General features: G+C 47.9%; 1 protein-coding gene across 2 annotated transcripts; it reads left to right on the top strand.

The window, feature by feature from the left end:
* Positions 1-32: 32 nt before the first annotated feature.
* Positions 33-26,854, top strand: HPCA (hippocalcin). Of its 2 annotated transcripts, XM_053399072.1 has the most exons (5): positions 35-359; positions 4,832-4,867; positions 16,617-17,015; positions 23,718-23,823; positions 24,736-26,854. In XM_053399072.1, the coding sequence occupies exons 3-5, from the start codon at positions 16,638-16,640 to the stop codon at positions 24,831-24,833; spliced, it is 582 nt and encodes a 193-aa protein (XP_053255047.1). In that variant the 5' UTR covers positions 35-359; positions 4,832-4,867; positions 16,617-16,637; the 3' UTR covers positions 24,834-26,854. The 2 variants fall into 2 exon arrangements, with proteins under 2 accessions (XP_053255048.1, XP_053255047.1); XM_053399073.1 differs by lacking the exon at positions 4,832-4,867 and having other exon boundaries at positions 33-359.
* The last annotated feature ends 949 nt before the right edge of the window (positions 26,855-27,803 follow it).

Raw genomic sequence — 27,803 nt, 5'->3', positions numbered from 1 at the left:
GGGAGGGGGCGAGAGGAGGGGGCCAAGCAGCGCGTGGCTGGGCAGGCAGAGCTCTGCGGGAGTGGGGTCCGGGGGGAGCCCGACGGGTGGAGCCTGAGGGGCCTCCCCTTTCTCTTTTCCCACGTTTGCATTTGCTAGAGCCCCGAGGACCCCCCCCCCGCCCCGCTAAGCCCCGGCAGCGGGCGGGCAGCGCCTCCTCGTCGCCAGCGCCGCGGCTGCTCTGGATGGAGCAGCTGGGAGGAGGAGGAGGAGGAGGAAGCCTGGCGCTGCTGCTGCTGCTGTTGCCGCCGCTCGCTTAGGAGCCGCCTCAGCCGGAGCCAGCCAGCCAGGGAGCCGCCAGTGCCCGCTTCGTCGCCCAGGTAGGTCGCTCGGGGAGGCGGGCGAAGTTGCAGCCAAACGAGCCCGGGAAGGAAGTTGCCATTCCGCCCCCACCGGGGGCAGAGAGCGGCCGTCTAGGAGAGATTGCACCGGGCGGCGGATTGCATTGCGTTGCGTTGCACGTGGGGGTGAAAGGAGCCGGGCGCGTCGGGTCCCCTCCCTCCGATGCAGGCTCCTTGCAGCGAACGAGGGAAGCCCTTTGGCGGGGGGATTCTAGCCGTCTAGGATCGTAACGCTCTTCGTGGGGAAAGGGAGAAGGAGCTCTGTCCTGACACGCCTTTCTTCCCAGCACGGATCAGCGGTCTTCGTAACAGTTGCTTGCAACTGCGGCCGGGGGTGGGGAGGGGGGCTGCTTCCTGCACAGGAGGGGAACTGCACTGGGAGAAGGGCGTCCCCCATCCCGTAGGAAGCGCAAGAGGGGCCCCCCACTCCCCGAGCGGAGAAGGGCCAGGCTCTCCCACGGTTTCACTCATATGTTGCTCCTCAGTTGCAATTCATGGGAGGTGGGTTTTTCGTTATTTAATTTTTTTGCGAGGGGGTGTTGAAGAGGAGAAGGGCTGGGTAGAATGCATATGGAAAACGGGGAGGAATTCATTGTTCCCTCCCCAGGTTGATTAGAGGCACGCGTTGCAAATATGGGGCGGGGGAGCAGGAATGGGGCAGAGTGAAGGCATCCCATCTGGAGTGCCCCACAGCCCCGTGGGAAGGGAGAGGGCAGGGATTTCTCCATCCAGATGTGTTACGCAGCAGGCACCCAGCACCAGACGTTGCTCTTCCAGCCTCTCCATCCAGTGGGCTATACATACCTTTCTCTCTTATCTCCTTTTATTTCTTCATAGAATAGTAGAGTTGGAAGGGATCCTGAGGGTCATCTAGTCCAGCCCCCAGGAGCACCAAGTCTCCTTTCCTGAATCCGAGTGCAACCTTGATATATTGCAGTGTAGCATTGTCTTGAGCATCCCCCCCCCCAAAGTGGAAGGAGTTAGTTCAGTTTCTAACCTAAGCCCCCTTGCTTACAGTATTCAGTTTCTGACCTAAGCCTTACCAATTGCTTACAGTGTATGATTAACTGATAGCTTTCACTGGCACAAGATGATGTGTTGACGGCTTCTAACTCAGATGGCCTTTTAAAAAAAGGATTCAATCAATATTTCTTTTAAAACAAACTCCCCCCCCAACCTTTCTATCCCACCTTTCTTCCACAATGGACCTCAAAATGGCACATGTAAAATTTCCAAGGGGTCCCTTCCAGGCGCTAAACTGACCCACACCTGTTTGGCTTCAGCAGCTTCCTGTATCACATGCCTCCAGACCCAGCCCTTTGCTGCTGACTCGTAGCCACAGTTTGAAACCCCCCCCCCCAAGGCCAGAGGCAGTCTACCTGTGAAGATCTGGTGCCAGGAACAAAGAGCAGGGAAACAAACAATCACTTTTATGTGATTGAGGCAGGTGTTGGCTGTGAAAAAGGCAAATTCCATGCTAGGTGATTAGGGAAGAGATCGAAAAATAAAAGTACAATATCATAATGAGCTTTTGCAAATCTATGGTGCAGCCACAGTTGCAATACTGTGAGCAGTTTTGGTTGCCAAATCTCAAAGGGAATATTGGAGAGCTGGAAAGGGACCGCGATCAAGGCAAGAGCTACTTCCCAGCAAGGAAAGGTTACAACGTTTGGAGATTTTCAGTTAGGAAAAAAGTGAATGGGGGGGTGATAGAGCCGCCTTCCTGAATTTGCTGCCCGGGACTGATAGGAGTTGTAGTCCAGAGCATCTGGAGGGTACCCGGTAGGAGAAAGCTGTTGTAGAGGAATATAAGATGGTGTATAATGTGGAGAAAATGGGGGCAAGGAGGAGGATTTTTCCCCCTTTGTCGCAATTCTAGAACTCAGGATCATTTAGTGAAACTGAGTGGAGAGGAAACAGGCAAAATGAAGTACTCCTTCGTGCAGGAAATAGTTGAACTATGGAACTCACTGCCACAAGATGTCACGACGTCCACCAACTTGGATGGCTTTAAAAGGAAATCAAATAAGGAGGAGGAGAATGCTATTGGTGGCTACTAGTCCCAAAGGCTGTTCCCCGGAATCACAAGTAGAGAGAGTTCCTATTGCGCTCAGACCCTGCTCATGGGCTTCCCAGAAGAGGCATCTGGTTGGCTACTGGTAGAACAGAGTGCTGTACTGGATGAGACATTGATCTGATGTAGCAAAGTAGTTCTTGATGTGATCGTGTTTTATAAGCTGCTGGTGCAAATTCTCTGTAAAACTGAAGTAACATCAAAGCTCCCCTCACAAGTGTTTCCAAGTGTTTCGGATACTGTGCAGAATGGTGGTGGATGGGGAAATAGTTAAAGGCTCCCAAAAGTCTCTCTCTCTCATCCCAATATCTATGGGTATATGTTTTATGAGGGAGAAGTAGTCGTGTGTGTTCCATTTTTCTAGATGTTTTGTTTTTCGCGATAGCTGGCTGCGGGTGGGGGACATTTTTCTGGATGGATGTAGAGATGGAGATGCTTAAGGATTGAAAGGCCCCTCTCCACCTATGTATGGATACTGTTAACTGCTCTTCTTGGTAATCTGCAGACCTCTCTTGGGAAATGCTCTTTTTGTGGAATTTTTCATTGTGGATGGCAGTGATTGTTTGGTGCAGGGATCTAGCTGGGGTTTTTTGTACTTAAGCTTAAGGGTGCTTATGCTAGCAATGCACAATTGCAGTTTTTATTAAATCAAGGAGAAAGTAAGGTGACTGTAATGACTTTAAATGCCCTGGATGAAGGCTGAAAGAATCGCAGGTGCTCAATTAGCCTGGCACCTAAAAAACTGGCGCTAACACTTAGGCATCAGAAGAAGGAGATCCGCCCCCCGCCCACCTGCCCTGGGTGGTTTGAGCAAGGCAGAAACCACTGAAAATACCTGCCCATGTTGATAACTGCAACTTGATTTACACATCAAGCAGAGTAAAGTGGTTCATTCCAGTGCTAGAATTCTGAAATGTGCCACCAGGCTGCTTTGGGAGATGACCCTTTAAAAAAAAAAAAAGGTGTGTTTTTAAATGCTCCATTCTAAAAAACTAAACTAAAACACCCCCCTGCTTGAAGAAAAGCAACACATCAAAGAGAAGGGTATGCTAACCCTTTCTGCTTAGTGAGCTTGCTTTCTACACCAATAGCTTACCAAAATTCTGTCACCTCATTCTGTGTAATGTGTTGAACAACTCTGGATTGTGGACCCAAAGGGCTGGTGTCAAAATAACATTTGGTAGCAAAGGGAAGAACTTGAAGCATATCCATGCAGTTGGTGGGAGGAGTGGGTCTCCAGAAGTGAAGTCATGTGCGTGCGTGTGTGTGTGTACAGTATATGCGCGGTGCTTTATTCTAAAAAAATGTTTAGGGGTACTCTCATTTTGAGTCAAGAAAATCACCATTTTATAGTTCAAGTTGGGGAAAATAAATACAGTAAATGGACAAAAGTACAAAGATTCACAAAATGTTTAGGGGTGTGTGTTACCCCTGCGTCCCACAAAAAAAAAAGCTTTCTCTCTCTCTCTCTCTCTCTCTATATATATATATATATGTACACCCCCCCACACACACGAATGAGGTGATGAGATGGGTTATTTATGCAATTTCCCCCATAATTTTCCTGGAATCTTACTGGATCCTGCTTGTTGGTTTAACCATTGGAAAGTTAAGAGGATGTGAATAAGCAATTTGGATGACATTTTCCTTTGTGGATGTGCTCAAGGGATTGCGTCAGGAACTCCTCCTGTGAACGCCAAATGTTGCATTGAAACAGACCCAGGACAGTTTTGGGCTTTGGGGAGAGTGTTTCCCTAGATCCTGCAGGAGAGGGCTGTAGCCTCCGTGCTCTGATCTGGGTGCATAGACATCTGTCTGATCTTGCAACAAAACATTAGATTAGCTAGACCGTGGCTCTGCTCCAACCAGTCTTTCCTTATGTGTTGGGGTTTTTTGAGGTGTGTGTGTGTGTCCATTTTGAGCAAAGGGAATGGGAGTGGTGGTGAACCACATTGCACATTTCCTCTGCTCACCTCTCTTGCTCATTTCTTTTCTCCGCTTCCCCTCGCAACCCTTCTACAGGGTCCTCAAATGGGTTGCGGGGATTGTGGGGCTATGAATGCTCTCAGTAAGGATGACCAAATGATCAAGGACTGCCAGTTCATTGACTCTCCTCTAGCGAGCAGCCAAGCACACACCCCATACCGACCTGAACGAGAATCCCAAAAGGCAAGAGTATTGCTTGTCCATAATCTTTTCTTTTTCCTGCCTGCTCCTCTCTGGGGCCAGTACTAGGCATATTCACATGGCCAGTGGAAAGTGTTTAGTATCTGAGATGATGGGGAATGTATGGCTCACGATCTGGAGTCTTGGACTGAGTGGGCAGTTTGCTGCCAATTGCTGTTAAACTCTCTTGATTGAATTATTTCTTTTTCAGTGCCTCTACCTCCTTCCTGTATCTCATCTTCTTTGGGTGAGTATTGGATTGTCATTAAATGTGGTGTGTACAGTAGAGCTAAGGGACGCAGATCCTTGGCAGTTACAAAATGGAACATCACCCAAAATCCTTAATGGGGTGCTATCAAGGATAAAGGTGGAGAAATGTAATGTAATGTGTTTGGGTTCCTGGGGTCTCAGAAATATGACCAGTCATTCGACTTGTATTTATTAACGCTGCCTATTGCAACTTTCGCTGTGTGACCAAGAGATCTAGAAACTTTTAACAAATATGAAAGCTGAGATTCTCAGGATTCGTTGTGCCTCATTCAAATATGGAAGTGCGAAGGAAGTTGTAGAAAGAAGACCTTGCGGAGAGGAAGGAAGGAAATTCTTCCTGTTCAATACCAAACCCGACTGACAGGCTTCCAGCACAGCTTACTGAGAGAAGATTACAAATCACAATTGTACAATAAAGCTTGGGGGTGGTTTGCCTATGGAACAAGGCAGCTGTAGAGCAGATAAAACTGCAGCACTTAGAGAGGTAAAAAACTGATCAACCTAAGCTGAATAAACTAAAGGTTTATGAAATAAAGGTGTCTTTCCCTGGGGAGAATATTCCGGAGTCAGGAGGCCACACCTGAAAAGGCCCTACTGGTAAGATATGTTTTCTTCATCTAGCCCCAATCAACTGGCTGGGGATGATGGGATTTGTAGTCTTAAACGTCTAGAAGGTGTCAGATTGAGGAAGACTAGTTTAAAATAATGGCAACTAAGTTTCATTATGATCCCCAGAAAGTCTTAGAATAGAGCGGTGATGGCTTCTGGAACCTGGTAGCCTCCTGATAAGTGCAATTTACATAATGTCTGAGTTGTCAGCACATAGAAAATGGAACGTGTGTTGTCCATCATTAGGCAGGCATTTCCCATGAAAGTGGAATCAATTCTTTACGAAGCAGCAGAGGTGTTGTGTTCTGAGTTGTCTGCCCACTAGGTGGTGCCATCCATCCAGCACTGGGTTCTAGAGCAGAAAGGCCAAAATTCCTTAAGATTAGCCGGAAAGAGCTGAGAGTGGCATCCTTACAGGCAGAAAACAACAACACCACCACCAACAACAATGGTGGTTGTTGTAATAGTAGTAGTAGTAGTAGTAGTAGTAGTAGTTTGGATCCTTGCTACGTTAGGAATTCATTGCTCCATCCATTCAGAATCACGAACGTCTTCCTTGATTATCCTTTTTAAAGTCCAGATTATTGAGACTATAATTCCAGGGATAGTCTGCTGGAAGGGGTTAGTAAAATATGAATGAACCATCTCTCTCTCCCCTTCTGTCTCTCCATGATATTCTCTTTTGCTTTGCTGAAAATAAATTTCTGCTCAAAAGGGAGCTGACCCACTTCTGCTAAAGCTTCCAACACAAACATTGCTCAAGCCGCGTTCTTCCAGGGTGGGGCTCCGGGTGTGGGGGAGCCTTGTCTAAAGGATGGCCCCCTCCACATGTGATGAAAGAAACCCTTCTCCCCAGGCAAAACCCTGAGGGAGGCCAGGTATAAAGGAGGAGCAGGCTTTGCTGCTCCTTCTAACGGTTACAAGGAGGAGGAGAGATCTTGCCAGAACCTGTCTTCCATACCCTAATCTTGAAAGGCTGCCCCTGCAAAAAAAGATCCCCTAGCCCCCCCCCCCACTCCTGTGAAAGATCCAGGAGTCCTTCACTGATCATGGTCACCAGAAAGACTTTGGCATCATAAATCAGACCCCTGTTTTGTGCAAGCAAAGCCCCACACATCCCTGCTCCTGGATATGCTCAGCATTTCCAAGTCTGTATTTCTGCTTTGAATATATATTTTTAAGCTTGGGGTATGAATGGGAGAGAGGATGTGAGCTTTCTCCTGCAGGTAAAGCATGCACACGTCCAAAGACAAACTTCTGGATATTGTTTTGCATGTAAATGACCCCTCCAGTGCACAGAGTACCTCATTGTTTTGGAGCGCGAGCAACCAGGAATGAAAAATGCAGGCCAACCCCTGTGCAAGGCCAGGGAAAGGAAAACCATTTCAGGTTGTTGAGTCTTGTAAGAACAACGGAAAAACCCTGCTGGATCAGACCAAGGCCCATCTAGCCCAAGCTCCTATCTCCATCAGTGGCCAGTTGAATGTCTCCAGGAGCACACTAAGAGAGTGTGAAGGTGGCAGCCACCCACTCTTGCCTCTCCCAGCATTTCACATTCAGAAATAGAGCACCTCTGAACACAGAAGTTCCATTTAGCTGTCAAGGCTCATAGTTGCTGCTCTGTGGATCCATTCCATGTATGCATTTGTCCAAGGAGAGCCACGCCTTTGCTCAGTGGCAGAATGCACATGGAAGGGTCTCGATTCAGGCCCTGGCAGGATCTCAGCCAGCAGGAAGACCCATCTGTGCCTGAGACCCTCAAGAATCCCAGGCAGGCAGGCAGGCAGGCAGGCTGAGTGGACTTGTAGATTTGCAGCTATTCTTCCGTTGGTGTGTTTTAAGGAGGCATCGTGTGATAGCAAGCTAATAAGTCTCTTGTGTGAAGCACTCCCTTTTTACTGTCCTGCTGCTGTGCGCAGGAGACAGGATACTGGGGTGGTGTCATCCCCTCACCCCTGCCCCAGGTTCGGGTGGGAAGCATCTTCTCCTGAGGATCTGCTGTGCCACTTTTAAATCTGACAAGGAGGGCTGCCCTTGAACCCTACGCATGGACTTCCTGTGTACACGCATGGGTCTTCTGCACACAGTGCTGAAATGGGTGGTCAGCTTTGGGTGTGACTTCAAGTTGATCAGCCACTATGGCAAGAGAAGCCACACCTCCGTCCTTCCTGAAGATGCTGTGACTGATTGCAGCTCTCTGGGTGAGCCGACCAATCACTAGACAGCAGCTTAGAATGTCATTTCCTGGCATTTCTGGTTACAAGGCTCTCAGGCCTGGGAAAAGTCTCAGGTGAGATTTTAGAGCAGACTTTGTTCACCTAGTGCCCTTCAAATGTTTTGGACTACAATTCCCTCTGTCTCGGCCAACACATCCAGGATATTGGGGTCCTGGTGGAAAACTCAGTGAACGTGACAATCTGGTGTGTACCTTCTACAAAAGGGCAAACTCTCAGGGGAAAGATGCCCTTATCTATGCTGTGGCCATACGTGAAATGCTGTTCTCAGTTTTGGTCCTTCCATTGTAGATCTAGGGAACGACAACCAAAATGTTCAAGGGGCCTGAGACAATTCTCCTTTGATGAAAGTTTTCAGCGTTGCTGGTTTGGGGGATTTTGAGAGTAGGAAATGGGGGGTGTGGAAACGGGGGGCTTTGTAAAGTGATACATAGAGTGAAGAAAGTGGTTGGGAACATGTTAAGAACATAGGAACCTAAGAAGAGTCTTCTGGATCAGTCCAGCATCCTGTTCTCACAGCGGGCAGCAGGATGCTTTTGGGATACCCATAAGCAGAATATGAGCACAAGAGGCTCTCCTCCCTGGTGGCTTCCAGCAACTGGTATTCCGAACCATTAGTGCCTCCAGCTGTGGAGGCAGAGCTTAGCCCTTGCGGCTAGTAGCCTTCTGCTCCAAGCTTTTCTCCCTCTTTCACGATGGTGAACTCTGGGTTATCATCCAATGGAAGCAAATCTGAGCAGTTAAAAGGAAATACTTCTTCACACAGCACACGGGGAAATGGTGAAGTTTGTTCTCACAATATTTGGTCAGCTTAGACTATTTAAAAGGGATTATTCAAAATACAGTGGTACCTCTGGTTGTGAACGGGATCCATTCCGGAGGCCTGTTTGCAACATGAAAAGCCCGCAACCTGAAGCGCCAGTGTGGTGTAGTGGTTAAGAGCGGTAGACTTGTAATCTGGGGAACCGGGTTCGCGTCTCTGCTCCTCCACATGCAGCTGCTGGGTGACCTTGGGCCAGTCACACTTCTCTGAAGTCTCTCAGCCCCACTCACCTCACAGAGTGTTTGTTGTGGGGGAGGAAGGGAAAGGAGAATGTTAGCCACTTTGAGACTCCTTCGGGTAGTGATAAAGCAGGATATCAAATCCAAACTCTTCTTCTTCTGCGCATGCGTGAGTAGTGAAACCCAGAAGTAACCCTTTCCGGTACTTCCAGGTTGCTGCAGGACGCAACCTGAAAAAACGTAACACGAAGCAAATGTAACGTGAGGTATGACTGTAATGGAGCATCAGGCTGCCTATGGTTACTAGTTGTGATGATTGTGTACCACATCCAGGATCAGGGACAGTGTGCCTCTGAAGACTAGTTGCTGGGAAGATGTTGCAGTTGTGCTCATGCCTTGCTTATGGTAGGCTTCCCACAAAGCCTGCTCCCTTTTAAGGTGGAACAGAAATATCCTAACATCTAGGTGGCCACCAGGATGCTGGACTGAATGGGCCTTTAATCTGATCCAGCAGGGGCTCTCTTCAACAGAACAGAGGGGAAGAATATGTCTTTATATCCACTGCATGTATTTAGTTTTAACGGTTAGTTAGTTATCCTTCCCTTTCTCCAAGTGTGCTCAGGGCAGGGTGCACAGATCTCTTCTGTGCAAAATGTTTGTTCTTGCACAAGAACCCTGGGAGCTTGGTCAGGCTAAGTCACATGGTGGGGATTTGAACATGGACCCTCCCCAGTCTGACACCAGCCAATTCACCACACTGGTTGCTCGGCAATGGAAGGAGGCGAAGGCAGCCTCTTCTTCCTCCGACTCCATTCACTTGTGATGACAGTTGGGGAGACCAACAAGGAAGGAACAGAGGCAGCAGGATAGAGCCAGTGTGGCATAATGGTTAGAGTGTCGGACTAGGACCTGGAGACTAGGGTTCAAATCCCTGCTCAGCCAGGAAGCTCGCTGGGTGTCCTTGGGCCAGTCACTGCCTCTTAGCCTAGCCTACCTCACAGAGTTGTTGTGGGATTAAATGGGGTGGCGGGGAACCATATACATCACCTGGAGCTCCTTGGAGGAAAAGGTGCGATATAAATGCAGTAAAATAAATAAGGTATGAACAGGGTCCCTTCCAAGCAAAGCCAACTGTCTGCCTTGTTATGAGTGCCTCTTCTGTTCTGGCCCCTCTGCTTGAGAATCAAGTGGATTCCACTCCCGGTTAGATAAGGGATTCTGATTTCTCACCCTGCCCACAAACAAACACAGTTTTCCACTTCAAGGTCCCCTTAAGTGAAACCTTTCCATCTGAAGGGAAGTATCACTGCCATTAAGAGCAGTTTAAAAATGCATCAAGTCAGCCACAGCCATATGACAAGAAAATTAAGAGAGAGAAAAAAACCACAAGGAAATGTCCACCCACACACAGAAGCCAGGGTGTGGCATGCTATAATTTTTTCCTGCCTATGGAAACCAGTGGAAGAAAAAGGAGAAGCCCAAAGTGGTGGTCGGCTTAAAAATGAAGAGAGAAAAAATGTAACTCCTGCATCTAAGCTCAGTCATACATTCTATCTCATCCATTCCAATGGGATTTGAATGTTTCTAAGGCCTTTCAGAGCTCCTGGTGTATTCTTAGGAATGCTAGAAGGTTGAAACTGTCAGACTGAGAAGAAATAAAGACTCTGTGCAAAATCCTCCCTTTTTCTCCCCTGCCCATCATGTGAATACAAAGGAGTGTCAAAGGCGTAGGGTCCTGTGTTTACAAAAGGGTCGCTCTTAGCATGGATGAGGAGGAGCAGCCCTTGGCCAGAAATTTCATGGTGGTGGTGCAGAATCGCTGGGAACTATAGACAGATAGCCTGATTCATTGACAGGAAATTTTATAAGGAATTTGGAAGGAGTGCCCTCTGCTTTGCGCTCGTTGACTAGAATACTGGAAAATGGATTTCTTAACCATAGAACTGTGCGGATTAGAACATGGCCTCCGCTGTTTCCTTATATTCTCGCAAGTAAATGGGCTAGAGACTTGACTTTTGTTTTTTAAATATTCAGGGAATTGATTTATTTATTTAAAAGAATTATATACCGCCTTATCTCATATATATATCACAGGGGTTTACAGCAATATAAAAATATGGAACCATACAGTTCCAAGAACAAACGGAGTTAAAAGAAGTTAAAACCAAAAGAATTTAAAGCAAACATCAGTAGAAGAGGCCTAGAAATATTTCTGTGAGGCAGGCCAGTTCTAGGTTTAAGGGGGCACTGAGGTAAGTCCCTCTTGGGGTGTCCCCTCTGCTATATTTGAAGTTGCTTCTGGTAGGCAGTAGCAGCACGAGGCAGCTGGGCACAAGCGCCCTTTATATTTCCCATAATGCCCTAGGGCAACATTCTAGGGCCATCTTGGTACATCTAATGGGGCCTAGGTTGTTTGGAGTTCTGGGCTGCAAAAATTATCTGAAGGTGGGAGAGAACAAGGGCAGGCATACAGAGCAAGCCAAGCTGGCTGCTGGCTCAGGGTTTTCCAGCAACCATAGGCAGCCCAATGATGAAGGCAGCTCTAGCAGTTGCTCAAGGGCATCCTTCACCAACCTGGTGCCCTCCAGCTGTTTTGAACTATGGCAGCCTTGCTGAGTGGGGCTAACAGGAGTTGTAGTCCAACACAGATGGAGCATGTGGGGTTGGCGAACACTCTTCTGGCACAACCTCCCTCATAGGATAGTTGTTAGGACAAATTGGGCAGGGGGAGTTCTTCGGAGAAAGTTAATTTTGCTGGGTTTTCAGCCTTGCCCTAACAAATAAATGAATCATCCCCATTCTCCACGGTGAGTTTGCAGGCTCCCTGCAGCTGTTGTAACATCCCATCCATTATCAAAATGGGGCTTTCTCCAACCTGGAGTGCTTCTTAGTTTGGAAACTGTTTTGTGTCCTGGAGGTGTCTCCTCCTCCCCTCCTCTCTGGTCTAAATATATTTTTGCTTTTAGAAGGAAGCTGCTGGGCAATGTGCTGGGCCCTGACCATCCAAATGGCGCCCTTTTCCTTCTGGGCCGGAACACGGACCCAGCCTAATTGCATCTGTGCTGTCATTCTCCTTGTGCAGCTGAGCTTGTATGAAAAATTGCGCAGCTGCGGCTGCTGTAAGAAATAGATGGAGGGGAAATGAATCCAGTCTTGAGAGCTTTCTTTTTCCCTTCCCCAAAAGGCAGGCTCATCTGATAGCTTCAAATCAGAGATCCGGTTTGAGCAGGGGTGGAAATAAAATGTGCTCTTGTATAGCTTTTTCTTTATTTATTTCTTATCACCCTCGGCTGATAAGCCAGTAGGTGAGAGAACAGGCTATGTTTTTGCAGAGAGCCAGTTGCTGCTTATTTGCACTGAGTTGGAGCCTCTTTTGTTCCAAGCAGCGTACAAATGTAATGAAAGAGCAAGGTTTAATTTCTGCAAAGAAAGACACCAGGGGATCAGTGCTGTGTGGAAGCTTCTTGCAAAGCTGACCTCTAAGCCGTGTGTGTGTGTGTGTGTGTGTGTTGCATCTTTTAGATTAAGCTGTGGTATGCATTGTGAACTTTGCACATGATCAGAGATGTTGTCTTCATTATTTCTTCTTCACGTTTATTCTAAGGTTGAGCTGTGGCTCAGATTAAGCTCAGTGACAGAGACTGCAAGCTTTTGGGGCGGAAAGACAAAATTAAAGGCAAGGGGAGGGGGGAGGCTGGGAGAAGGAACAGCATTGAAATGGGAGGCCCAGAGACATGTATCAGGAATGTGGAGGCCTTTTAATTCAGGACTGCTGCTTTGGTGATGGGAAAACCCTGTTCCCTGAGATTCATGGTGCCCTCTTTGAATAGCGTCCAGATATGTAGCAAGCCAGAATCTATTAATTTGTAATTACTAGATCAGTCTTCGTCAACCTGGTGCCTTCCAGATATCGCGGACTACAGGCTGGGGCTGATGGGAGTTGTAGTCTGGGATATCTGGAGGGCACCTGGTTGATGAAGACTGATCTAGAGGCACAGTTGGAAGACCCTTTCCCCTTCACACCCTTCCCTACCCCCTCTTCCTGCTAGTAATATGCGGACCTTTCATGAGGTCTCTAAGGGCCTTTCCACACAATGGCTATGTTCAAAAACCTTGGTGGACCACAGTTTGTGGAAACCAAGCCTTATGAGGAATGGTGGATAGAGCTGGGTATATTTAGCCTGGAAAAGAGGAGACTGTGAGGAGTATGATAGCCACATATAGCCACCAAATATCTTAAGGGCTGTCACATGGAAGACGGAGGTCTGTTTTCTCCTGCTCCAGAGGGTAGGACACAAACCAATGGATTCAAGTTACAAGAAAGGAGATTCTGACTAAACAGTAGAATGAACTTTCCGACAGTAAGAGCCATTTTACACCGGAATGGACTCCCGTAGAAGGTAATGCACTCTCCTTCATTGGAGTTTTTTAAGCAGAGGTTGTACGGCCATCTGTCATGGATGCTTTAGTTGAGATCCCTGCTTTGCAGGGGGTTGGACTAGATGACCCTCGGGGTCCCTTCCAACTCTACAATTCTATGATTCCTATGAACACAGAGGTTGCTCCTGCATCACTCCTGGCATGAGCAGCAAACCACAGATCCCTCGAGTAATGTTGCATCCAAACTGCAAATTAGCTCAAACAAACCACCTCTGGGAACAAGCCTTGTGGGTTTGTGTCATGGCTTGTTAGGAGCAAAACAAACTGCAGTCCCCCATTTCAGACAGAATGGTGGAAAGTGTGGGATGGTGACTTGTTGCTCCCACTGGCTGGTGGGGAAGGGCATAACCGGAGCAGTGTTTGTGTGCTCAGGAAACCATTAACTTCAGCAATAAACTGTGAAACACCACAGGGATACTGTATACAAGAATAAAAATAAAATTAATAAAAACAGATAAACTTCCATGGACCATGAGTTCCATCTGGCAGGTATGTACCTGGTCTGCACCACAAAGGAGGTCTCCCTAGATGATTGCAGGGAATGGGCATGTAGGGAGGAAGCAAGGTGGTCTTTCAGAGAGCCTGGTCCCAAGTTGTTTAGGAATTTATAACCTTAAATTTGGCCCAGGAGCGTTCCTGCAACACTGGTGTTAGATGTGGTATCCCTTGATGTGGGAATGCAACCAACGAGGCAGGATATGATCTAGCAACCATTTTGTGGCTGTTGCAAGTTCCTTGTTGATGACATCTATGGAGTACTTTGTGCACACATCGGGGTCAGGAGGAGGTTTTAGTATTTACAAGACGATGATTTATGTATGTATTGAATTTATATCCCACCTTTCCTCCAAAAAGCTCAAGGTGGCATAGTACATGGTTCCCCACCACCCTCATTTCATCCTCACTACAACCCCGTGAGGTAGGTGAGGCTGAGAAGATTGCAAATGAGCAACAAAGACTGGATTAGAAGGCATAAACTTTACTGAGCCACGTGTTGCTTCCCAACAGTACACAAAATGGAAACTGGTCAGATCTTAACTTCCTTTCCCTGCTGGTGCCACCCAGTACTGATTCCCCCCATACTGACATTTCTAAATCACTTCAGTTCCTGTTCATGTTACAGAGGTAGCCTTGCAGTGTGTGTCCGTGAATGGAGGAGGGAGCAGGCACAATGCTCTTTGTCCCAGAGCAGATTCCCAAAACGGTGAGCCACTCACCTTTGCTGCTGCTTATAACTTAGGGGGGGAGGAATGTATCTTGATAAGCAAGGTCTCCCTTGACAGTAGCACCTGGCATTGCTACATCCACAGCTTGGAACTTAGTTGACTGATGTCTGTTGTTGTTTAGTCATTAAGTCGTGTCCGACTCTTCATGACCCCATGGACCAGAGCACGCCAGGCACTCCTGTCTTCCACTGCCTCCCACAGTTTGGTCAAACTCATGTTAGTAGCTTCAAAAACACTATCCAACCATCTCGACCTCTGTCGTTCCCTTCGTTCCCTTCTCCAACATCAGGGTCTTTTCCAGGGAGTCTTCTCTTCTCATGAGGTGGCCAAAGTATTGGAGTCTCAGCTTCACAATCTGTCCTTCCAGTGAGCACTCAGGGCTGATTTCCTTAGGAATGGATAGGTTTGATCTTGCAGTCCATGGGACTCTCAAGAGTCTCCTCCAGCACCATAATTCAAAAGCATCAATTCTTCGGCGATCAGCCTTCTTTATGTTCCAGCTCTCACTTCCATACATCACTACTGGGAAAACCATAGCTTTAACTATATGGACCTTTGTTGGCAAGGTGATGTCTCTGATTTTTAAGATGCAGACTAGGTTTGTCATTGCTTTTCTCCCAAGAAGCAGGCATCTTTTAATTTCGTGGCGGCTGCCACCATCAACAGTGATCACTGCCTTGCCGTGGCGAAGGGGCTTGAATAACTCAGAGAAGCTATGAACTATGCCAAGCAGGGCACCCAAGGCTGGTGTCTAAGTGGCAGCAAAGCCCCTTTCCCCAGATTTGGTTGGTGCAGCTGCCTCGCCTCTCTATGGAGAAGCATGAGACACCAGTTATCCCTGCTTTGGTCACCTCTAGGTTGTAGTTCTGTAATCTATCATAGGTAGGGTTGCTTTTTAAAAATAAGAAGAAGAAAAAGAAAGCTCTGCTGACCTAGAATATTTATTCATTTATTTTGTAGCATTGTTTGGTCACCCACCCACCAAGTCCTCTGGGCAGGTTACTGACTTCAACAAATGCAGAGAGAGAGAGAGAGAGAGAGAGAGAGAGAGAGAGAGAGAGAGAGAGAGTCAAAAACAATATCAATGCATTATTAATACCATGTTTAATAATATGCCTCTTGGCAATTAATTCTTTCAGCTTTCAGAGTTGCTTGTGTTCTGCGTAAGCTGGATTTATCAGAAAAACTAATAAATGAGCACAGAATGTGGATTCCTGAATATCTGAGCTTTCATTTAAAAAATTAAAAAAAATAATAATCAGATGTTAGTTTGTGTATGGAAGTCCAAATAAAAATTAAAACTATTGTGTACTTTCCTGAGGAATTGACAAAAGGTAGAAATGGGAGAGAAAGTTGATTCAGTTCACAATTAAAATAGAATGCACCTAACTTGCTCTTTCTAAAACATGTGAACTGAGACAGCTTTCCTTCAAAATTCACAGGTCTGTCTCTGAATTTTGCAGTGCAGATCTCCAACCATGTAATATATATAAAAAAAGAGTAAAGTGTGCATAAGCTGCACATATAAAATGCATTGTGTTAAGGAGAATTGCTTAGCAAAAAAATTGTAGGTTCGGCAAAATGGCATACAAATATGTGTATATATTACGAGAAATTTGCGCTAAAATGCTGGTCAATTTTCATGGGACTTTAAAGAATAAAAAAAAGTCACAAGTTGATGTGGAAATGAAAAACTGAAAGAAACTAAAATTGATGCATTTGCCCAGCCCTAGGTGCAAACTGTCTGCTCATGCAGGGCTCTTTTTTGAGCAAGCCCTAAAAGGTAAAGGGTAAAGGGTCCCCTGACCATTAGGTCCAGTCGTGACCGACTCTGGGGTTGCGGCACTTATCTCGCTTTATTGGCTGAGGGAGCCGGCGTACAGCTTCTGGGTCATGTGGCCAGCATGAATAAGCCGCTTCTGGTGAACCAGAGCAGCACACAGAAATGGCGTTTACCTTCCTGCCAGAGCGGTACCTATTTATCTACTTGCACTTTGATGTGCTTTCGAACTGCTAGGTTGGCAGGAGCAGGGACCGAGCAACGGGAGCTCACCCCGTCGCGGGGATTCTAACCGCCGACCTTCTGATCAGCAAGTCCCAGGCTCTGTGGTTTAACCCACAGCGCCACACGCGTCCCTGGCAGGGTATAAATGAATGTTGATATACCATGGGCAGTCGTTCCATTCCAAACTCCCTCTTGCTTCCTGCATTTCAGTTTTAAACCTCCAGTCCAACCATGGGGAAGCAGAACAGCAAGCTGCGCCCGGAGATGCTCCAAGACCTCCGGGAAAACACGGAGTTCTCCGACCTGGAGCTCCAGGAGTGGTACAAAGGCTTCCTCAAGGACTGTCCCACCGGCATCCTCAATGTGGAGGAGTTCAAGAAGATCTATGCTAACTTCTTCCCTTACGGTGATGCCTCCAAGTTCGCTGAGCACGTCTTCCGCACCTTCGACACCAACGGTGATGGCACCATTGACTTCCGAGAGTTCATCATCGCCCTGAGTGTCACTTCACGGGGGAAACTGGAGCAGAAGCTGATGTGGGCTTTTAGCATGTACGACCTGGATGGGAACGGCTACATCAGCCGGGAGGAGATGCTGGAGATTGTGCAGGTAACCTTTGGCCCTCCTTCTCTTCCTCCTCCTCCTCCTTCTCCTCCTCCTTCTCCTTCTCCTTCTCCTTCTCCTTCTCCACACAGGCTCTCCAGCTCCCCCAAAACTTTCCTAGCCATGTCCATGAAAAATACCCTGAGCTCCCTCCATTGTTTCCTGCTTCCTTCAGTTCTGGGCGAGGTTTTTGTATTTCAGTCTTGAAGGTTATCGCTTAAGAAAAACCTATCCGATTTCAACATTGATCTCTTTACCTCTGACAGCTTTTGAAGTTGTTATATATGCAGCTTACTGCAGTATTTGTAGAACTTACGGTGCTTGGTAATGTTGTCCTAGGAGCATTGTCACGCTTTGCTGGTTTTTAATCTATAAAAAAGGACATGAAGGTCGAAAGATTGAGGAAATGTTGCCTAATAGAAAGTGGATTAGTTGGGTGTCATTCTAGAGTGAATATTTTGAATAATTTCTTTTATGTGACTGACAGGCGGAAAACCGGAAGTTGTTTTTATTTCTATTCTAGTCTATTCTATTCTTTTTTTCCCCTCTAGTGTTTTCTTTTCTCTTTCTCTCTTTGTTTTTATTTAGATTAGATTAGTTTATTCTGAAAAAGCTTTTAAAAAAATCTTATTTTTAAAAAGGGATGTGAAATTGGAAGTTGAGAAAGAAATTGTAACACGAACAGATTCATGTTGTACTTAGACGCCCCACAGAACTTTGGGGGAAAGTGAAAAGTGCTTATGAGCTCATTGCAGACCAAGCTTATCACTGAGGGCAAGTGCTCCAGCTCATCCACCTCTAAAGCCATCCCTGGGTGTATCAGAGCATCTGACAACACTCTTCCCTCCAGCTGTTTTGGACCACAGTTTCCTGCTGTCTGGGGCTGCAGGGAGTTCCTAGAATCATAGAATCTTAGAGTTGGAAGGGACCCTGAGGTCATCTAGTCAGAGCAGAAACCCAGTCAGAGCAGGCTGTCCATGGGTGGTCCATGCAGAGGTGTCAAAGGCAATTCTGGTGTCTCGACACCAGGAATGAGTGAATGATCCAGATGCACCCAGTGCAGATCCTCAGTCTTAAATCAGGCTTCTGGGAAGGAGGTGAGACCAAAGCAGCAAATCATGCAGAGAAACGACAGGGAGACTCCTCCATGGTGGGAACTCTGGCTCATGGGAGCTCTTTCAGTGATGAATTTTGTCTGGGAATTGTTGTCTCAGGGTCTCAGATAGGCAATGGAAGTCCTAATTGCTTATAGTATACTAGAGGCAGAAATAAGGGCTTGAAGATGCATGTCATGAGGTGGAGGAAAGAAAAAAGCTTTCCCCTGCACTACATTGGGAGGTGTCAAGTGAGAAGAAAGGAAAACAGATGCATTCTCCCCACTCTCCAGAAACATTATCTCCCCCAATATATAGCAACGAAATGCTCATTTTGAGGGTTGTCTGGAGGCTTGAACAGGAGCTGAGAATTCACTGCAGCATTTGATGTAGTTCTCATTTTGGTTGGGTTTATTTCAAGCCGCCTTTCTCTTCCCACCTACCACTCACTGTTTGAAGGGAAGTGTTGACATTGCCTTTTTCAACCCCTAAGATATGTAATGCAGGAGGACCAAAATAGTTCTGGATAACTGGACCCTAAAACTCAACAGTTTCAGAATTTTCCCCTGATTAAAACTGGCCCTCACTGCTTAATCAACCAAAGCCATAGTTGGTTAATGTGCTGATTAAGTTGATCAAAGCTTGCAGTCCTAATTGAAGGAGTGGGCAAATCCAGTCTTAAGGGGTAATTAATCTTGAGTGTGTGCCGTTAGTAGTGATGATTTAATCTATGCTTCAGTTGATTAACGCACAAAGCTTTAAGATATGTACTTAGGCTGTGTTTATCAACAGTATTTGCAGTGGCCCAGAGTAATTCCTTGGAGGTGTGGGTGGGTGGATGACCTGTCAGTGAAGCCCAGGGGTTTTCTCCGGTTTTGTAGACAGGCCTTTCCTTCATGTCTGTCTGCCTCCCTTCTTCTGTTCCACACTCTCTCTCTGTGCCTTTCTCTTTCTCTCTCCCTCTCTCTGTCACTCTCTAAGCGCTGCTGCAGATTTAAAGGAGGATACGCCCGACAGAGGAGATGGGAGAGCTGCTTTTCATGGAAATTTAATCGGCAAAGGGAGCAGATTAGCTGGGGTGAAGGGTGCGACTGGCTTGCCCCTCATGGATCCCTCTGTGCCAGGGCACTCTGGCAACTCCTCACCCCACCCTTCACTGCCCACTAGACGGGAGGAGGGCAGGAGGGGTGGAACAGCTGTTCCGTTTCTGTGCCACAACAAGATGAAATGAGACATGGAGGCTTTAATCCCGACCAGTGTCAGCAAGTCAAAGGAAGCTGCCCCCCCCCATCAGTGATTTGGATGGGAAATTAGGTCCATATTGCAAGATGCAAAGCTACAGACCTCTCAAAGGAGCCCCAGGGCACAGTTGTAGAAGAGTCCATCCCTAATAATTTTGGTAGCAATTTTTCAGAGGGCTTTGTGGGATTTGACTTGCAGGTCTTCACAGCTCCTCCCTAAGAGATGTCACAGCATCACCTTCATCATCACTATTCCTATTATTCCTCTTCCCATTTTTCAGGAGATGGAACTGAGACTGAGGAAACTAGGGGCTTGCCAGTGGGCACAGGCATGAGGCTTGGACCCTGTCCCACTTTTGCCCCATTCCCCTTGGTGCCTTTTGGTTTCATATTGGCTTTTACCTCATCATCTAGATAAGAACTAGATGTTATTCAGAGAAGGAGCAGAGAGGGATCAGAAGTGCTGAAACATCACATTTCTCCATCCCTTGGTGGTTAAAATTTGGAGGCCTCTTGGGACCCTATGAAGCTACGTCTGACATCTCAGGAATACCCTAAATGGAACTCAGCTGGAAAGGTCTTCAGTAGGAAAGAGGCTGAATTTCACAACACCTTCACCAAGGCTGTTGCAATGGAGGCTTTTTGTGTGTTTAGGACAGCTACAGTCTGGGAGCAGAGACACCCCGAACCCTCGACAGACGAGGCAGGTTGGAGCAGGGAAATAGTGAACCAGAAAAGTGCCATGCACCCCCGCATTTCTCCACTTTGTCTCCTCCCAAAACTTCTTTTCTCTTCTTCTTCTTCTTTGTTAAAGTAAACTGCATCAGGGACATTAGTATACACATGTGACACATTAGTGCATACCAAGGGCTATGTACACAAGACTGTTTACTCTGGCTCCAGTGCGCTCCCACCACAGGGGTTGGAAGCTGAGCATGTGTGACATTAGCCACAATCCTGTAGTCTTTTGAGAAATATCCCTGTTCGATACGTTTTTCCTCAAGCCAGCTTTCATCTGATTTGAAAACACAAACCATGGTTTATGGTGAGGTGTGCATTGTTCAGACAGCTGTTGTGCATGCGCAGACAGCAGCTTTGACGGAAAGGAGTTCAGGTGGGATTGCAGGTTTGGGGAAACAAATTGGGTCATGCGCATTGAGCAAAGATGCTCCTGTCCCCTTCTCTGGTGTGTACAGCAATGTGCAAATGGGGCTTGTATGCAATGGGGGGAAGCAACCTCACTCCATTTTAAGCCATGAATGTGTTCATAGCCTAGTTCTCTCTCCAAAGAGCAGCCCTGGTCCTCAGCAGCTTCCTGGGCTGTGCCCTGGTAAAAACAGGCGGTGGAGCCTGCAGGTTCGGTGGGTCCAACTCTGGTGTCTTTCACAAACTGATGCCTCCCAGATGTTTTGGACTGCAACACACTGGCTGATGGCAGCTGTGGTTCAAAACATCTGGGCACCAGGTTGAGGAATGCTGTCTTACACCCAGAAGAGAACCAGGTTTGACTTCAGCCTGCTGCAGCTGTTGTTCTGGTTCTGTGTCTTTCAAACAACAATTTACTTTGAACGTTCCTCTACGCAGCCAGAGTGGGGAAGGGAGCAGAAACCCTTTGTAAATGAACTTGCCTTTGGGGATCCCTTTTTATTCCACGCTGACATGCATTACGGTTGTTTTTGATCCCATCCGGGTTAAAGCACCTGCTTTTTGGGAGAGAACAGGTGGGTTCCCCACAGAAAGCAAGAACTAGTCCAGATTGCTTGGAGGCAGCCGTGAATCTTTTAACTGGGTCTTGGATATTTATAAATTGGAGCTCTGAAGTGTCCTTGGCAGAGAGAAATTGGAGCACCTGGGAGGGTGGCTTCTTTTTTGTGCAGGTGGATTAAAGCTGGGTGTGTTCCAAGATCAGTCGAGGGTCCCATCTACCCATTCCTCTTGAGAGGTAGAAAGAATAACAACATCCCCTTTCAGGTTGAAAACCCAGATCTGTGAAGGATCCAACCATCTGGGGCTGGTGGGAGTTGCAGTCCAGAGCAGTTCAAGAGCACCAGGTTGGGGGAGGCTGACTTCGTAGCAAATGGCTGCTGTGAACTCAGAGGCATCAGTGAGGGAGTTGGTTCAGCCAGGTGTTGAAATCCTGGATTTCAAACCTTTATCCAAGATGTGAGAATTCACTGGAAGGGTCATCCTATGTTCCCTATCTGTAAAATGGGAATGACAAGGGCTTGCAATGATGATTATGATGGTGGTGATGGTGATGATAATTGCCACAAAATAATCAGTGATCAGAAATCCTCACTTATTTTGGTTTGGTTTGAAGGATCATGGCCATTTCATGGTTGGCCCTGGCCCCTGATCTGTCTGTCCGGAGGGGCTTTTGTGGAATTTGCTAGGTACTCACACAGGGCAATGAAACATGGTGAGGAGGAGGGTGTGTGCCCTACTTTTCCTGAGGTTGCTTGGAAGAGTAGCCAAGGCGGCTTCCTTAGAAAAAAGAACTCAGCAGGGACTTCCCAGGAAGCATCTTATGAGGTTATGGAAATGCAACACAGACCAGTCACCTTGATCTCTGTGGCAGCTGGCCTGGGGAGCCTGCCTCCCTCCAGATGTTGCTGCACTCCAGCTCCCAACATCCCTGGGCGTTGACCACGCTGTCTGGGAATTGGAAATCCCACACAACATCCAGAGGGTGCCAGGATGGGAACATTTCCTCCCCTCCACTTCATACTAGAATTCAGGGTCACTGAGTTCCGAAAGCAAGTCACTTGGCTTCACACAACACACATCCAGCCTATGGAACTCACAGCCACAAGGTAGTGGTGTTTGGTCAGTCGCTTAGACTGACTAAGGGTTTGGCAAATTCACAGAGGATAGCCTTTCTGTTAACAGCTGTCTGCAGAGGTAGTATAGGAGACAGCAGGGGAAAGTGGATGTCGCCTCCAGGTTCTCCTTGGAAGCTGCAGGACACTTCTGTCTCCAGCTGCTGCAGGATGCTGGTGCAATGCCTGTGTTCTTACTGAATTTCCTGCCTAGCTTTATATTGCCCTCTCCTGGTGGCAGGAGAGTATTGCATGTCTGCATTAAGGGTTGCTGCTGCTGCTGCTGTTAGCCTGTGTTTGCCCTTCTGGACTCTGATCTTGCCCCATGCAGGGCAACCATGCAGAAGGGGTGGGGTGGGAAGACTGACAGAGAGACAGAGACACGTCCCCATCTGTCCTTACAGTTTGGTTTCCTCCCCATTGAATCCTGTCCTCAATGTTTAGAATATTAATTACCAATTTCTCCAACCACGCAATGCACACAGCCTCCTGGGAAACAGCAGGCCTGGGTAAAAAAGAAAAGAAAAGAACATTGTTTTATAAATGCTGCTTTTTTATTTAATCAAGTCTGCTCTCCTTTCTTCCTTGTGGCCTCCGAGCGCTTGGAGATTGCACAAACATAGTGGCATTTCTCGTTGACTCTTACCCAGGGGGCCTCCACCACTCCTTAGAGAAGCCTGCCCTGCCCTTGGTCTGGCTGGGGCTTATGGCAGCTGTTAAGCATCTGGCGGGCACAAGGTTGGGGAAAGCTGGCTTAGGGCAAGAGATACTAGGGTGGGGAGAGGATTAGACATGCATTAGATGTGGGAAGCTCCAGAGCAAAACCAGGAAACCCAGAGCTGAGCAGATGGTGCTGGCAGCTCTTGAGTTACCAGCATCGCCCAGCTTGCCCAGACAATGCTGGGGAGGTCACAGGCTGCTCTGGAGGGCCCTGCCCATCAATCCCTGCCATCTGCGCTGTGCTGCTGGCCTGGCACGCAAGGAGGCTGCTGCATTTCACACGCTTTCTTCTGACCCGTGGCAGGAACCTTTGCACAACCTGAAGATCTGAGGTGGGCCTGCCTGTGTGTGTTAGTGTTGCATGGGGAAGGTTGGGAAGGTTTTTGTAGAGTTTCTGGCAGACCTTATCATAGGGGCAGCCAATGTGACGCCCTGCAGATATTTGGGACTACAGCTCTTGTCATCCCCAGCTAGCAAGTCCAATGGTCAGAGATGATGGGCGTTGGAGGGAACCATGTTGGCCTGCCCTGTCTTAAAATATGAATTCAGAGGTGTTGGGAGTGCTCAGCTGCCTGGAAAGGGCAGCCTTTTCCCCTGGAAATATCTTTCCCCACCCCCACCCCCAGCAACAATTTCAGAGGCTTGGGGGCTGGTTGTGACTGTGCACCTTTAAGAGGAGCTGCTTTCTCCATTCTGCATGGCATTCTCTTTATCGATCTGCCGGAAGGGCAAAATAGAGCTCAAGAGGGAGAACTCCTTGCTTAAGCTGACCGTCCCCACAGGGCTGCAGCTCGGAATTTGTGTCTCAACTGGTTCCCTGCTCCTTCTCCACAGGCCATCTACAAAATGGTCTCGTCTGTGATGAAGATGCCTGAAGATGAGTCAACTCCTGAGAAGCGAACGGAGAAAATCTTCCGACAGATGGATACCAATAATGATGGTAAATGAAAGGAGAGAAAGATTAAGAGGCAACCATCATCCTTAAATCCAGAGCTCTTAGATGGAAAGGCAGGCATGCTGATTAAATATATCAGTTGGGGCGGGGAGGAGAGTGACAGGAGGATGACCCACACAGTGATTTGGCAAAGCTGGAGGTCAAAGGTGGTGGGAGGCAGGGAAGGAAAGCCAAGACGCCTTCCTGCTGCAAGGACAGGTTTTAGCATCCGCTTTGCATGCAGAAGGTCCTAGGTTCAATCCCCAAACACATCTCTGTGTAGGATTGGGGAATCCCCCCTGGTCTGAAGCCCTGGAGAAGGAAGATCTCTTCCTGCTAACTCACCTGCAAGGTGGTTGCCACTTTGGGAACAACCAGTCTAGATGGTTTGGACAACAACTCCCATCAACCACTGTGAGTGCAGCTGTGAGATGGATGGATGGATGGATGGATGGATGGATGGATGGATGGATGGATAGCTCTTGACCCTACATATAAATATAATGCAGCAGCCTAAGGGAAGCTAAGCAGGTGCTCAGGTGTGGTCACTGGCTGACCTTGGAGTCTTGCCATGGGGAAGAGGTAGGGTAATAAACAGTAAAACAAGGGGAGAGGTGACAGAAAACCTCCACATGCTCCTTGTGATGCTGAAAGATGAAAGGCCAGCCTGAAGAGAAAGATTGTTAACTATGCACTGGGTTGGACAAATTGGACATGGCAAATCTTTGATCTCAGGGAATCCCATAAAAGGTGGGGCTCCTGGGAGTCCTGTGCCTTCTCTCTGTGTGTGTCAGACACAGGTGTATCAGGTATGGGCCCTGATCCCCGGTCTGCCGCAACCAGTCCTGAGCCCGTGACGTTCTAGGCTCCCTTCTGGACGGCGTGTTCATTTTGCTCTCCCCTGTCTTTCCTCCCCAGGCAAACTGTCCCTGGAAGAGTTCATCAAGGGCGCAAAGAGTGATCCTTCCATTGTGAGGCTGCTGCAGTGTGACCCCAGCAGCGCCTCCCAGTTCTGAGCACCCCCTGCCCTGTCTTCCCTGTGCAGCAGCAGCAGCGGCGGCAGGACAAGGCGGCTTTTGGAAGCGGAGGCGGCACCACCACCACCACCTCACTTGGCTCACGGTCTCTCCCCTCCCCCAAGGAGGTGACCAGCTTCCTAGTTCTCCCCTTGGGGTAACGGACATGTCCCCAAGGAGGCAAATGGCACTGCCAACGTATTTCTGTCTTCTGACTCACAGGTTTCCTCTCTCCCCCTCCCCTGAACACTGTAGTTGTGTGTGAATGTGACACTGATGTGGGGGGTGGGGGCTCCTGCGTGGTCAGGACAGTGGCAGCAAGAAGGTGGAGCACACAGGCCAGCTCATTTCCTGAGGTGTTGGCATTTGGGTTTTGCAAACTGTTTTCCACACCTGACTGCTGCTTGTGATGCACTATAACTGTGACTGCATGTGTGTGTGTTTGTATGTCTTTAATTACAGGAGCAGAATATGCTGCCTGGGGTCCAGTTCAGCCTCCTGAGAACCTTGCACTGTCTCTTTCTGTAAAGCAAGCCCTCTAGGATTTGGGGCTGCCAAGGGAGACTCTTGGGAAACTGAATGAAATCTCAGAAGGAAGGAGGAGATGGCGGGGGGCGGGGAGATGTTAAAAGATACGATGGGACAATGAGCAGGACTAACAGTGGTCATTTGCTCAGTACTCTGTGTAGCTGTTGGCTTCTCGACCCTGGCTAGGAGAATATATTACGTATAAAACAGCCGCTGCCAACCTGGTTCCCACCAGATGTATCGGACTACAATTCCTATCAGCCCCAGCCAGCACCTGTTGGCTGGAGCTGTTGGGCGTTGTCACCCAATACATCTGGCAGGCACCAGGTTGGTACAGGCCAATGTAATATAAGCACAAATATACACGTTCACATCATTTAGGAGCATCTCTTTCCAGTATAGAGCTAGTATTTTTCACCTACACTACATGCAAACCCTGGTTGTTGTCTGATTCACATGGAGCAGTCTCACACTTTTCAAGGGTGCTTGAACGCAAACAATCCTGTCTCACTGAAAGGTGCTGGGCCTCGATGGCCTTCAGGTGCCCGCAGATCAACATATAAAGAACCTGAGAAGGAATCACACATTGACAGCATGTAGGGCAATTTGTTTAGTTGGTTCATTCGTAACCCACACCTTCCTTGCGTGTTTGTTTCAGGAATGGCAGGGCGTCATCCTTGACCTCTGTTCCAAGCGCCACTGAAAGGAATAGCCCAAGCCCCCTTCCTTAAGCCTTCCCACATTTGTTGTCTCAGGGGACACACCTTAGAGCACCTGGTGCAGTCGGGGAGAGCCCCTCCATTGGACCCTGAAAAGCTGCAAGGGACTCATCAGGTCTCAAGGCTGCCCATAGAGGAACAGCTACAGAAGCCAACCCCTCAACAACCAAGGCTAAGCATTCACATCCCTTCAGCACTTTCACATGTCTGTAGTTTATTTATTTATCAGTTTTATTTATATCCCATCTCCCTCTCTGAAGGATGTCCAAGGCAGTCAGGTATCAACATAAAAACACAACAATATCCAGTGTACAATAATAATAATAAGAAGAAGAAACCCCAGAGTCATACAACTCCAATGCCGACCCCCGTCCAATGGCCTGGGCAGATAAAAACGTCTTCAATTTCCTCTTGAGCACAACCAGTTAATCCTTCACCACCATCCTTGTAAGGTAGGCCAATCATTTCATTCCCTGTATTAGATTGAAGGCTGTGAGAGAGCAATGACTCCATTAAGACCAACGAATGGGTGTGAGATTTGACCCAGGGTATCCATATGCTCAGTTGGTTAAGAGCCTGGTGCTGATAATGCCAAGGTTGCAGGTTCAATCCCTGTTTGGGACAGTTGCATATTCCTGCATTGCAAGGGGTTGGACTAGATGGACCTCAAGATTCCCTTCCAACTATACAATTTGATACACATGGATGGCTCAGATTCAGCTGGCACTAATAAGAGAGTATTGAGGCTTCAATAAACAGACACGTTGTCCATGTTGCATGTTTCACCATGTGGGGGCGCCAGTCCCCACACTGAGCTTCAGCGAGGCAGTTCCTGTTGCTGCATTGTGGGTGAGAGATCGGAAGCAGGCAGCTGGGCTACTACCTGTGCAGGCTGGCCAGATCTGGCTGCCTCCCTTCCCGGCCAAGAACCACGTAGGGCTTGGCCACACAACCCATGGGTGTGTGCTTTGCAAATAAATAAATGGGCAATCAAAATCTGTTCCTTTGCATACATGTGCCTAGTGAACACCCACCCACATTTCTGCTTCTATGGAGTTGGGCTTTTATTTCTGCTCTTGGGGAGGGCAAGCAGGGAGCAACAATTACCAAGAGCTGAAAGTCCACTTTAAATGAAGGCTGGGGTTCTCAGGGTGTGGCTGCAGGAGACACCGTGGGGAGAGGCAGCAGGTATGGCGTGCCCAGATGAACCCCAGCCTACCCAGGAGAACTGTTGCACTAATGAATCAGTCTGTTCTCCCCAGACCACTCACCCCAATGGTCATCCGGCTCTGGAATGCCTTCTTGTTAACCCACCCATCTCTAGAAGCATAGAGCATGCCCAGACAACAGCTTTAGACTCCACCCACCACATGAGCACTGAAGTCCATTCTTCCCTGCCCTGCTATTTCAGTGAGTATTTGCAATTGGTGGGGAGGGGGCTCAGTGAACATGGGCTTAGAACTTTAGCAGTAGGTTGGGGAGACTGTGCTCCTGCATGCATGGCAAGCAGGATTAACTGGGTGAGGAAATGTGAAGGCACCCCAGTCAAATACAGTGAATGGTACAGCCCACACAACTGTTTCTGAAATGGAGGGCATCATCACAAGCTTGCTGTCCAGCTCTACTATCCAACATGTGATGGAATGTTTTATGCTGTTCTGCGTGGATGAATAGTAGGAAGCTAAAATTGGGGGTTGGCATTCAGAGGGGCCCTGAGAAATGG

The sequence above is a fragment of the Podarcis raffonei genome, chromosome 8 (genome assembly GCF_027172205.1).
Source record: "Podarcis raffonei isolate rPodRaf1 chromosome 8, rPodRaf1.pri, whole genome shotgun sequence".
Classification (NCBI taxonomy): Eukaryota; Metazoa; Chordata; class Lepidosauria; order Squamata; family Lacertidae; genus Podarcis; species Podarcis raffonei.
This window is presented reverse-complemented; position numbering and strand designations above follow the sequence as displayed.

Coding starts and splice junctions, on each gene's coding strand:
- HPCA (XM_053399073.1), top strand. CDS start 16,638: ATGGGGAAGCAGAACAGCAAGCTGCGCCCGGAGATGCTCCAAGACCTC. Junction 17,016..23,717: donor AGATGCTGGAGATTGTGCAG/GTAACCTTTGGC, acceptor CCTTCTCCACAG/GCCATCTACAAAATGGTCTC. Junction 23,824..24,735: donor GATGGATACCAATAATGATG/GTAAATGAAAGG, acceptor TTTCCTCCCCAG/GCAAACTGTCCCTGGAAGAG.